This window comes from Sebastes umbrosus, chromosome 19 (assembly GCF_015220745.1).
Source record: "Sebastes umbrosus isolate fSebUmb1 chromosome 19, fSebUmb1.pri, whole genome shotgun sequence".
Taxonomy (NCBI): domain Eukaryota; kingdom Metazoa; phylum Chordata; class Actinopteri; order Perciformes; family Sebastidae; genus Sebastes; species Sebastes umbrosus.
This window is the reverse complement of record NC_051287.1, coordinates 12,866,494-12,879,286: the sequence shown is the minus strand read 5'-3', so window position 1 is coordinate 12,879,286 and position 12,793 is coordinate 12,866,494. Positions and strand designations below refer to the sequence as shown.

The 12,793-nt window shown below is 40.5% G+C and overlaps 1 protein-coding gene across 1 annotated transcript in view; it reads left to right on the top strand.

Moving 5' to 3' along the window:
• col27a1a (collagen, type XXVII, alpha 1a) overlaps positions 1-9,979 on the top strand; it is an 82,170-nt gene extending 72,191 nt beyond the window's left edge. Inside the window, exons 41-61 of the mRNA XM_037753353.1 lie at positions 166-219; positions 662-718; positions 817-870; positions 949-1,002; positions 1,125-1,178; positions 1,573-1,626; positions 1,884-1,991; positions 3,411-3,518; positions 3,737-3,844; positions 3,952-4,005; positions 4,489-4,551; positions 4,719-4,772; positions 4,857-4,892; positions 5,027-5,044; positions 5,159-5,194; positions 5,301-5,327; positions 5,457-5,507; positions 6,381-6,549; positions 6,661-6,770; positions 6,872-7,090; positions 7,584-9,979. Coding sequence (XP_037609281.1) covers positions 166-219; positions 662-718; positions 817-870; positions 949-1,002; positions 1,125-1,178; positions 1,573-1,626; positions 1,884-1,991; positions 3,411-3,518; positions 3,737-3,844; positions 3,952-4,005; positions 4,489-4,551; positions 4,719-4,772; positions 4,857-4,892; positions 5,027-5,044; positions 5,159-5,194; positions 5,301-5,327; positions 5,457-5,507; positions 6,381-6,549; positions 6,661-6,770; positions 6,872-7,090; positions 7,584-7,730 — 1,635 coding nt within the window. The 3' untranslated portion in view covers positions 7,731-9,979. The remainder of the gene's footprint in view (positions 1-165; positions 220-661; positions 719-816; positions 871-948; positions 1,003-1,124; positions 1,179-1,572; positions 1,627-1,883; positions 1,992-3,410; positions 3,519-3,736; positions 3,845-3,951; positions 4,006-4,488; positions 4,552-4,718; positions 4,773-4,856; positions 4,893-5,026; positions 5,045-5,158; positions 5,195-5,300; positions 5,328-5,456; positions 5,508-6,380; positions 6,550-6,660; positions 6,771-6,871; positions 7,091-7,583) is intronic.
• Positions 9,980-12,793: the final 2,814 nt, after the last annotated feature.

Below are 12,793 nucleotides of genomic sequence, written 5' to 3'. Positions count from 1 at the left end.
CTGTAGTGAAGTAAAAAGTACAACATTTCCCTTTGATGAAGAGGAAAGTACAGCAGATGCCGCCAAATCCAGTACACACACTGTCCCTTTAAACAAGCCTGTTATGGTTATTTGCATTCGGTGTATCATTTCACATAACATAATTTCTTGTGTCTGTCTTTGCAGGGTCATCAGGGATCACAGGGCCCCATGGGGTCTCCAGGAACCAAAGGTGAAAAGGTACACCTCGTTCACTTTATGTGCAACACTGATCTCTTTTTCTTCCTCTTTATCTGTTACCAGTATATCCCAGCACCAGTCTGGATTGGCCACAAATCACCTCAAAGTGGATCAATAACACCAAATGTTTTTCACTGAGCTATGAAACAAGCTTCTTAAAATGTACCTCTCTCTGTAAGCAGCTCGTACTGATCAGCCTTCATCAAAGACAATGTTAATAGATTTGGGCTTTTATTACCCTCAGAGTCAGAGAGAAGTGATTTTACACGCATGGGGATGTTGTTAAGTTTATCTCATCATGATCAGCCACGTGAGCGGATCTAAAAGAAGGCGAACTTTCCAGCATTTTAGGGGAAGTTTCAAAAGCTAGATACTGTACTGTGTTCAGAAACAGCAGGGACGTGTGTCTGATATAAAACATTGTTCTGATTTTCATCTGCAGGGCGAGCAGGGGGATGATGGGAAAGTAGAGGGTCCTCCTGGTGCTCCAGGTGACATAGTAAGTCACACCTGACTTACTTTTCCTTCCTTCTTGTCTGCTGTGAGAGTGTAGAAATCAAACATTTGCTGCTAACTCATATATTTCTTGTTTATCAGGGTACTCCCGGTGACAGAGGAGAGAGAGGGGAATCAGGAGATCCGGGGTATATAGTAAGTACCACCACTCCTGGTGATTTTAAACTGATTTATTTGGGTTTATGAGGTTAATATTCTGTTACTCTTTGTCAGGGACAAGTTGGTGTGGATGGCGAGAGAGGCAGATCTGGAGCTAATGGACTACCTGTGAGTGTCAAACCCTGTGATTTCCACACACAGTTCTGTCATTAAGTCTACATAAACAAGCAGCGGGCATGCTCACACAGGTTGTCTTTATGTGCTTTCATTAACATAACTGGCGGTTTCAGGGACAGCCTGGACCTCGCGGCCAACAAGGACCCAAAGGGGCCAAAGGAGATCAAGTAAGAAAACAAAACCGTTTTGTGTGTTTGCTGGAGGGCGATTGTTCCTCTGTGTGCACGTTTGAAGAGTTAATAAATCTTCTTCTGTATTGCAGTAGCTTCAGTCCGTGTGAGCTGTAGATACTATGTTCAAGCTGTTATATAGTGTAAGTTGAGTGCCTGAGTAATTAACTCAACAGAGATCCAACAGAAACATCTAGTAAAGAGGCCATTAATCAGTCTAAAAGTACTGTAATAATACAGTAGAACTGTGCTGTCATTTGCTTCTTTTGGCTTGAGACAGAAATGCCACGCTGGTCAACACCAACACCTGCTTAAATGTTACTGTAGTTTCAGGCAGTGACAAATGTGATGTGGGACATTAATAACCAATAATAATTTTCTTTCTCTTAAGGGTCAGAAAGGCAAAAAGGGTCAGTCAGGACAAAAAGGAACCAGAGGAACGGAGGTAAGTCAATGAGCCTCCGTACATCCACACCTGCTTCAGTCACAGTATTTCATTACAACAGACAGATGTTTTGCCTTTTAAAAAGTGTGTATTCAAGACTAGAATACTTGGAAACGAGGCGTAAACAAAAGTCATAAATAGATTAACCTCGACAGGAGAATACTGATCCACTCAAGTAAAGATGGATGAAAAAGAAGCCAGTAACACACGCTGTCACGCTGGATCCAGATGTCTGATAAGTCCTCTCTTCTCCTCAGGGTGGGGATGGTCCTTCCGGTCCCAGAGGTGTGGTGGGCCGAGAGGGACTGGAGGGTGTGCCCGGGATGGATGGAGTCCTAGGAAAGGATGGCAGTAACGGCATGCCGGTGAGACAAACAAAGAAATCTATTGTTCATTGATCTTATTTATAGTCTATAGCTTTGCTAGCATGCCCTAGAGGCTTAGATATCCATTATTAGGACAGAACAAACATCTTGATGAATTTGTTTAGAGACTGACCTGTAATGGGGCTGAAAAATACCAGATTTAGCCTCTTTAGCTCGCTATTAACCCATTTGTACCCAAAGACTATTTAGTATGATAAGGAAAAATGACACAACATATGTACAGATTGGTTTGAAATTTTTTGATCACATGAAAAATCCCACTTATAGTCAAAATCAGGATTATTAAATGAGGAAAAACGCTAACATTGTGTTTATTAAATGTTTTCCATATAAACATTGTTTTTACACTGCAGATGTGTGCATATCTTTGATATTCAAGTTGTTATGAGTTCAAAGTAGGGCTGTCAATCAATTCAAATATTTAATCGCGATTAATCGCATGATTGTCCATAGTTAATCATGATTAATCGTAAATTAATCACACATTTTTTATCAGTTCAAAATGTACCTTAAAAGAAAGATCTGTCAAGTATTTAATACTCTTATCAACATGGGAGTGGACAAATATGCTGCTTTATGCAAATGTATGGATACATTTATTATTAGTAATCAATTAACAACACAAAACAATGACAAATATTGTCCAGAAACCCTCACAGGTACTGCATTTAGCATAAAAAATATGCTCAAATCATAACATGGCAAATTGCAGCCCAACAGGCAACAATAGCTGTCAATGTGTCAGTGTGCTGACTTGACTATGACTTGCCGCAAACTGCGTGTGATTATCATAAAGTGGGCATGTCTGTAAAGGGCAGACATTTTCATTCACATATCTGGAGGTCAGAGGTCAAGGGACCCCTTTGAAAATGGCCATGACAGTTTTTCCTGGAGCCTATTGCAAAACCAGTAGTCCCATCATGTGCCCAACTAATTGATATAGTATGAGAAGAAAAACTCACTTTTCAGTCGAACGGTTTGACCGATTTTGAAAAAAGTTCTTCACATTTTTGCTTAGCCTAGAGAACACTTCCACCAAAGGAAATTAAACATTTCAGTTGCGGGAACAGATGGATTAAATCATTGGTTCCCAAACCTTTTTATGTCAAAGATCCCTAAACTGACACAAACCACGGACCCACATTTGATAAGATTTTGTCCCAGGGTACCCCATCTGATAGGAGTTTTGCTTTTAAATGTGACCCAACTTTGAAAACCAATGGGTTAAATTAATGAGATTTCTTGTGTTAAAAGTTGAACAAAGGTCTTATCCTCTGAGTGCCCGACAGATAGACAAGCTTGTACCGCCATCGTCAGGTCCTATTAATGGATTATTAATCTCTGTGTTTAAATTCGGTGATGAATCTTATCCATTCTGACTCCATGATATGTATCCAGGGGGAGCATGGTGGTGATGGGGAGGCTGGTCTTCCTGGCAAAGCTGGCTCACGTGGTAAAACTGGCGTTCCAGGACTCCCAGGAGATCAGGGGACCATTGGACCAAAGGTAACAGGGATGAGTAATATGCTGTTTAGTACATTTAGATTAACAACACATAACAAAATAGAATAACTTTTAAGCCTTGCTAGTGAGTGAGCAAAATATAATTTCAGATATAATGTGCAAGGGTATGACTCCTTTAATTCAGATGACTGCAGAAATAATTATTTAACTGCCTGTGAATGATCTTCACTCAGTCATTGATCATTTATTCATCCATCCAGGGTGAGCAGGGTCTTCGAGGTCAGAGTGGACCTCTTGGGAAAAGAGGCTTCAGAGGTGGAATGGGACTGCCAGGGCTACAGGGAGACCAAGGACCTAAAGGACAATTTGTGAGTAGTATATGTAATATAGGCAATGACTTACCAACACTGGGAATGATTTGATTTCATGACATTTTGGAGACTGTGTGTTTCTGATTGTTGATTGTCTTTTTCAGGGTGATCATGGGGAACAAGGTTTTCCAGGAATTCTGGGAGTTTTTGGACCAAGGGTACGTTCAGCACCAAACAGCATGTGATTCTACAACAGCCACAGACATTTCAGACTCAACTTCCCACACAGCCATTAAGAACCAGCCTGTGTTTTTATCCTAAAGCTTCCTCAGCCTATGGGGCATTTGTAGCTTCTTCGTAAACAGATGTACACAGACTACTGAGGGACTACTACACATTAAATAAACCACTGAAATCTGGTTGGTGTATCTTTAGAAATGTCTTAGTTAGAATAGGCCCTTTTTGGATTATCAGTTTCTGGACAGTTTGCTTTATCACTTCCCCCCTTCATAATGAAACCAGGGGTGTCTGTCCAGGAAGAGGATTACTCTAGAGTCTTTAAGTGGTGAACGTGTACAAATAAGACTCGTTTTGGGATTCAGATGTAGTCTGTGTTTATTTGTGTAAAAAGACATTTTGCAAAACTGACATCATGTATTACACTTAAAGTATGTATAAATATGTATCACTGCTGTTTTCAGGGGCCTCCAGGAGACTTTGGGCCAAAGGGCATACGGGGACCAAAGGGGCCGCAGGGCGCCATGGTAAGTAGACGAGTGATCACACCATAGACTGTATATAAGAAGTGGACGTAGTCACCGTGATGTCACCCATTGGTTTGTGGACTGCCGTTTTGAAGTCTCGAGTTCGGGATTTTGGACCTCACTGAACCTCTTATTTCATTCTTTTTTGTCCTGTTCCTCTCCATCAGGGCAGAGGAGGAGTTGTTGGCCAGATGGGAATCATTGGTCCTAATGGAAGCACAGTATGTATTATACAGATTGAGATTAACATTTCTCTCTGCTGTTATTCTTCAGCCAACTGACTGACTGTGTACATCTCTTTACAGGGTCCCAGAGGAGAGAAGGGCAATCGTGGAGAAAATGTAAGTCTTCTCGACTTCTTACCACATCTATTCTTTTCAGTTTTTTTACACTTTATTTACATTGTCTACTGAGTAAGAAGCAGATTTGGTGACAATATTCAGGCTGAAGATATGTCTTTTCTCTCTCTGAACAGGGATTGCAAGGCCCAAGGGTATGTCTGCATAGTGTGACGTTTTCTGTTGTTACGGATCATTTGTATTTTCTATGGACACTTGATTGACACCATAATACCTCATTCAGCATGTGTGTTTTTCTTCTTTATTAGGGGTCTCCTGGACCTCGTGGACCCCCTGGACTTCCAGTAAGCTCTCCACCTTTATATATTTAAGCAGCTGTCAATCATAATGTCATATTCAGGTTGCATGATTCATTCATTGTCTAAATAACTCTTTTTCCCCCCCCTTTAGGGTCGCCCGAGTATCCCTCTATCATTTGTAAGTCATGTTGTGTTTGCTGATTTTATTACATCCAATACAGCTTAAAGTAGTTAGAATATACTGTAATGTGTTATCCAGAGAGATACAGTGACACTGGTGAAATGAGATTTTGTTATTTCGCTGCAGGAGGAAGATGGTCTTTTGCTTATGGATTCACACACCCCACTCAGGACTGAGGTTAGCGCAGTATGACGTCAACATTTCTCTGCATTGTTACGTCTTTTAAAGCTGCAGTCAGTAACTTTAAGCAAATATGATAAAAAGTTATTTTCATAAAACTGTCATTATATCCTGACAGTTGTGAATGAGACAGAAAATCTCTGGAAAAAAAAATCTGCCTCCTCCTGTGCTCCTAATGGCATTTGCAAGATTTCAACGTGCCCGAACGAAAATAACCAGTCAGAGCCGAGCTGTCTCTAAAGCAGCTGTCAATCACTGCTCGCGAAACTTGCAAACTCCAATCAAACTGTCAAATGAGGCAGCGCTGAGATTCTGTTACTGTAATGCCTATTTCTCTCCTCAAATGTTTTCAGAAACATCTTGTAGTGTACTGTACTGTTTAGCTGGAAAGTTTGTGACCCGGCAGCCATGTTGAAAACAGTTGAGCCAAAACCACGCACCGCCCACCAGCCGGAACAAACTTTCTAATTTTACAGCTAAACAGTACACTACAAGATGTTTCCGAAAACATTTAAGGAGAGAAATAGGCATTACAGTAACAGAATATTGATTCATATTTGATCAGCGCTGCCTAGTTTGACGGTTTGATCGGAGTTTGCGAGTGATTGACAGCTGCTCAGAGACGGCAAGGCTCCAGCTCAGCTCTGATTGGTTGTTTTATTTTGGGCATGTTGAATCTTGCAAATGCCATTAGGAGCACAGGAGGAGGCAGAGGAGCACGATTTTTTCACAGATGATCTTTCTCATGCACTACTGTCAGGATATAGTGACCGTTTTATAAAAATAACTTTTTATCATATTTGCTCAAAGTTACCGACTGCAGCTTTAATGTGTTGCGAACACAGACTCATCTTTTGGTCTGCCCTCCAGAATAAGCCAGTGATGGACCTGCCGATGCTGGACCAGGGCGCAGAGATCTTTAAGACCCTCCACTACCTCAGTAACCTGATCCAGAGCCTGAAGAACCCACTGGGCACTCGGGACAATCCCGCCCGCATCTGCAGGGACCTGCACAGCTGTGAACAGAAGTTAAACGATGGTGAGGGGTGTGTGTGTGTGTGTGTGTGTGTGTGTGTGTTGGAGACAGACACGGAGAGCAGTTTTATGTTTAGATAAGACTAATTACCCCCAAATGTGTTTGTATTCTCAGGCACTTATTGGATGGACCCCAACCTGGGCTGCTCGTCAGATACAATAGAAGTCTCCTGCAACTTTACTGGAGAGGGACAGACTTGCCTTAAACCAATAACGGTCTCCAAGGTATTTAAGACACAATGACATCAGCAAAGATTATACAATTCAAAGAAATATTACACATGCCAGACTTGTTAACCATGCGCCTGTTCTGCCTGTTTGAGCAGCCATCCATGAGTGTTGGTCGTGTCCAGATGAACTTCTTGCACCTGCTGAGCTCGGAGGCAGAGCAGCATGTCATCATCCACTGCCTGAACATCTCGGTTTGGAGGTCGGCTGAGGATCAGCCGGCCGCACGGGGCTCAGTGAGATTCAAGGCCTGGAGCGGGGAGGTGTTCGAGGTGGGAGGAGAGCTCGAACCAGAAGTCGTAGAAGACTCCTGCTGGGTAGGACCGACATGATGTCATCTGGCTTCGTGCCCTGTAGGCCCTTTTCAGACCTGGCATTTACATGCGTCCTGAGTGATCCGATCACAAGTGGACAGCTTTAAGTACGTCTGTTCACACCCGGCATTAAAACGCGCCTCCACATGTGTCTCCAGTGGCCACTTGTGATCCGATCTCAGCTCCGTGCAGAGCACCGGAACAAAAACACCCACGCATCTCCGACAGTATGATAATAATGCTCTTCGTGTTCCTGGACGTCAGTTAAGTAGGCGGTTCTTAATGTGGCCCAGACCACCTCTGAATGTGGTCTGAGTGACCGGATCTCAATGCGTCTTCAATGCGTCTTGAGTGCGTTCACAGCTGTACTTAGAGCTGTCCACTTGTGATCCGATCACTGAGAACGCATGTTAATGCCAGGTCTGAACAGGGCCCCAGACTTGTTGGCCTAATTGTGACGTTCACGTTTTAAATGTCTTGTGTATCTGGGTTTCAGATAAAAGACGGCCGCTGGCACCAAACCCATTTTGTGTTCCACTCCCTGGATCCCTCCCTGCTCCCTGTGGTCGACATCTACAACCTCCCCAAGACTACATCTGGCTCACATTACCACCTAGAAGTAGGTCCTGTATGCTTCCTGTGAGGGCTGCCATGTTAAGTCTTCTGGGTATGGAGGGTTGGATCATCACCCTTCTAGGTGACACCCTCGTGCGGGCGTGGAGATCGGAGCAGTCTCCTCCAATCCACGGCAAAAATAATCCAAGCGAGCCTCCCTCCAAACAGATCCTGCTTCACTCTTCCAAACTCCCATTGGACTGCAGACACAGACGGAGGAAGCACGGGGGGGAGCTGGGGGTGACGAAGAAGAGCTGAGGAGGAGCAGGGGAGTTCTTGCACTAATAGCTTCTTCAAGCTCTTCAAGAAGGATCTCCACATGTGCACCCGCTTGGAGGGGGAAAAAAAGGCTCTATGCCACACAATCTCTCGAGAACATTGCTAAGTGAAGGGAGACCAAGGCCAAGTTAATCAGCGGACATTATAGTAACTTATTTTTTTAACTGTATACAGTCTGTATACTGTGTGTACTTTTATTTTGGAAATACCAGGAATTCAATTCTGTTAGGAGAGAAGTAATTGGGATCAGTTAAATGTACATATATGTATGCTTATTATTATTAACTTTTATACATGTATATCTTATGTAAAGAAATAATCTTCAAGTGCAATAGAAAATGAGAAGATGATTTGATATTTTAAACTTTATATGGAAGGATTTTTCAGGGGTGCCATTTTTATTTTGCCTTCGGTGCTCATCTCCTTGTGATCTTGCCCACGTGTGAATGAATCCAGAGGCAGGCTCAGAGCAGAAATCACATCTGTATTCACTAGTGCTACGAATGGGAGATCATGGCTTTCAGTTTTATCCTTATAATGTGGGAAAAAAACAGTGTCAACCCTCCGTAATAACGTCTGAAGCCACACACCGATGCACGCAAGCCGTCCACATGGAGAGTCAGTGCATTATTGCTTTTCTTATTACTCATACATTATTGAACCGGATGCCACTGATGATTAGGGAGAATATCTGCGGTTGTGGAGATTAGAGGTAAGAAGAAAAAAAAGAGTATGGAGCTCTAGTTCTCAATAGTGTTGTATTAATTTCTCTACAACTGTGGAGTATCAGTTCCTTGCTTCCTTATAAGAGATAGGAGGGTAATAGTTCTTATTTACGCTGCACCACATGGGACCAGGAGTCTCTTCTTCTACCCCACTTAACAGTAGACAGACTACAGGTACAGGCAATTCGTAGAGGAGACCCGAGCCAGAGGAGAGAGGGCATCTTCTACCCCATCGTCTCTCTGACGCATGGTGCTAAGTGAACTATCTAAGGTGCTAACCATAGTGCTGTAATTACACCACTTTGCTGAAATATTCTGATGTTCATAGTGCATGCTTGCTTAGATGAATAAAGTCAATATAATATATTGCCATAGCTTCCATAATGCACTATATTGGTAATATCCCATCCCAAACTACATAGTTCCCTGTTTTTGTTCAATGCTGCAATTTATGCTTATTCTGATTGAAAATATTTTAGAGATAACTATAAAAGCAGATTACTCCTTTTGTATCCAGTATAAATCGCAGGGTTTGAAGTATTTTTTAAGAATAAAATTTTCTTTTGCTCTGTACAAAGCCCCCCCCACAGCTGTATGTAATATTTTTTTTTTAGAAACACAACTAGTGGAGATAGTTTTAAATAAATAAAAGTTTCTTTGTTGTAGCTGGACACAAGTGTGTATAATTGTGCAAACCTTGCTGTATACAGTGGATCCCCTCTTGCTAATTTAATGTTATTTAATGTTGTTAACGTGGTTGCTGACTGAGCAAGTTCTGTTGGTTGAAGCAATACTACTCTTTCTGACAACTTTATATATCAGTTTGCCCAACTGGTCTTGGAGTTTATAGATTTTTTATGTGTAAATTTGGGGCTCCAGAGAACAAATTTATTGCAATGTTAATTATCTTTTATTTTTTTAATTTTTGTTATTTTTTGCTTTATGTTGTTTTTTCCTCTATGATAATCAACCATGTACTGTACCAGGACTCTACTATAACTTGTGTTTTAAAGAATTATGCAAATATGTGAAAATTGTTTCTTCTTTTTGTAAATCTGTTGTAGACATTAAAACGAGCTAAGAATACCTCACATTTTTACACAAAGATTTTCTGTTTGCCTTTATAATTAAAGCCTGTTTGGAAAATATCAGCCAAATACAGTTAAGTCATCAAACTCTGAACAAGACCATTTCTGGTGCCAGCATCCTTTATCTGTCTACTGTTTATTCATTGTTCAATGACCATTTGTTCAATAAATACTTTCAATTTGTGTGTGGATTGTTACTTTTCAACTATTTGGATGGATGGGCAAACAAATTAAATAAAATACATGTGTAAAATAATTTTATATCACTTACACAGGTATTTGAGGACAGATTAATTAATAGAAATGCAAGGATTTACCTCTTGATATTTACGAGCCTTATACGTTTCTAAAAGTACAAATGAATTAGATTAGTACTAATTAGTAAAAATTGGACAAGTTTAACATAATTTCGCAGTCTTGCTCACTCAAGATAATGGTTAAGGGTCTGGAAATTGTGTCTTTCTACTAGCCAATACTTTTATATGGTGTACTAGATGCAAAGAGTTGTGATGATAATCAGTGGTTTTGCAACACATCTATGATTTAGACACTTTTATATAGACACATCATTTTAACATTGCAGGATTGTGTGACTGCAGATGTGGTGTAACTTTCTCCACAAGCTGAGAGATAAACACCATCTCCAGTTGATTCATAGCTGTTACAACAGAAACAGCCCAGTCTGCTCTGATTGGTCAGCTGGCCCACTCTGTTGTGATTGGTCAACCGAACCAAACTCTTTGGAATCAGCTCCAGCTCCGCTCTAATTAGCTTTGTTTGAGGGCGTTCCAAACTAACCGCTAGGCAACAAGTGTTTTACTCGGTGACATCACCACGTTACGGAAGAAAAGGCGGGACTTCAATCAAGGTGTTTAAGGCAGTTCAGGAGCAGTGTTTCTGTGGGGGAGAGCAACTCTCTTTGGCGTGGACTTTGGGCTATGTAACTTTGCAGATTGTTTACATGCACAATATATATTTATATATAACATACTAAAGGAAATGGGAAAAGCACAAAAGCAAAATAGGTCCCCTTTAACTAGATTTTGACACAGGGCCTTTCTCCATGAATGGACTGCACAATTGCTAAATATCAGAACCCTCCTTCGTTGATATTGTACTTGTACTAATCGTGCAAGTAACGAATTTGCAATTAGTCAAATTATCAAAACCAACTGACAAGCAGTAACTTGCTTGTCCCTTTTGGGGCCCCTTATAGTCTGGGGCTCCACATTGCTCAGTTGGTAATCCTGGTTTGGCTGAGCCAGTTATAGGAGAAAAGGGAGCAAACAAAGTACAGGACAAAGGACTGCAACTTTGTATAAATCAAGTATAATAGCTGCTATAAGCACATCGGTTTGGTAGATGAACAACTAACAAGCTGCATCTGAGGGAAGAAACAAATGATTATCAGCCAGATAAAATGTTATCACTGGCATCACACTACAGCTTGAATGACCATTTAACACCATGGTAAACTGTGAAACTGTAGCCTGGTTGAAATTAAGAGTTACACCACTTGATGTCGCTATTGTCTGGATAGATATCATATGGAGCTGAACCAGCTGTTTAAACCCTTTTACACCAAAGAAGTTATAGATGTCTCAGCCCTTTCCTGAACTCAGCTAAATGGGTGATAAAGCACCCAGATGTAGTCATTACTGCACACTGCATTCCTGCTGAAGGTTGTAATTAGCCCACTGCAGCAAAGTGTTAATTTCTGCACCACCATGCAACACACCCATACAAATTATGTTTAAATATACTCTTTGATGAATATGTCTTCAATTTCAGTAAGAAAATGATCCAAGAACCAGATAAAACACCTATTTATTTACTTGTATGTTAAGAATGCATGACAAACACTTGACACAAATCTATGTCCCTCTCTTGTAAGCAATGTATGCTGCTTATTTATGACTTTAGCAACAAGACAAGCATACTCTATACCTGCTTTGGTATTATTTTGTGTTACATGCCCCCTGACCATGATGATCTTTGATGAACAGCCAACCTTGGGACCTCAGGTTAGCTAGCTCTTCTACCAATTTTAAATCTCTTTTAAAAACCCATTTTTATAAAAAGGCTTCTTTTTTTTTTAACTCCGTAAGGCAACAGCTTGGTGCACCTTTTCCCACACCTTATATTGTCCTCTTTTGGCACATGTGTAGTATGTTGCTAATTTTGCTCTCAAAGTGCAGCATTTTGATGCATTTACTTTAAAATTAGTCTACAAAATTTAGGTTGAATATTCCTGTATCTTAATTGCAATATATATTGCAGAAAAATAATATTGCATTGTCAGTTTTTTCCATCATCATGCAGCCCTAATTTGTACATTAGCAGGAATGTAGCACAGCATGGGAGTGAAAGCACTGCTCTGCATATTTAAATGTGAAGTGCTATACAACTTTTTCTCATTATTTGGTCTTAATGTTTTGTTCTTTTATTGTTGTTTTTATTTTGTCTGTATTTCATTGTATCTGTGCAAGCACTTTGAAATTAAGTTTAGAAAGGTGCTATACAATTAAAGATTATTATTATTATTATTATTATTATTATTATTATTATTATTATTATTATTATCTCTCATGTCAAGAAGATGAAAACGTGTGACCTTTTTCTTAAACTGTGTTGTCAGCTGGTAACATGACTACATGGCTGTGTGTGCATGCTGTATATTTGAGCCTCTATGTCACTCCCCACAGTATTTGTCTTGGCCAATCACTTTGTCCCAGTATCCACCCTGTTTTATGCTGCATTTGTTGATGCTCGTAAATTATTTATTTTGATGATATAAACAACAAACTTGCATTTAAGCATTGCTTACAAACAACTACTGAGATTGGACTGAAAGTAATTATGGCACATATCCTGCGTTGTTGTACTTTACATCGTCATATTTATCATTTTAAGGCATCTACTGTGGGATGAATTCAAATAGTTCCTACAGACCATGAAGCCATCGCCAGTTTTCCAACGTGCACCATGGTGACGTCTAC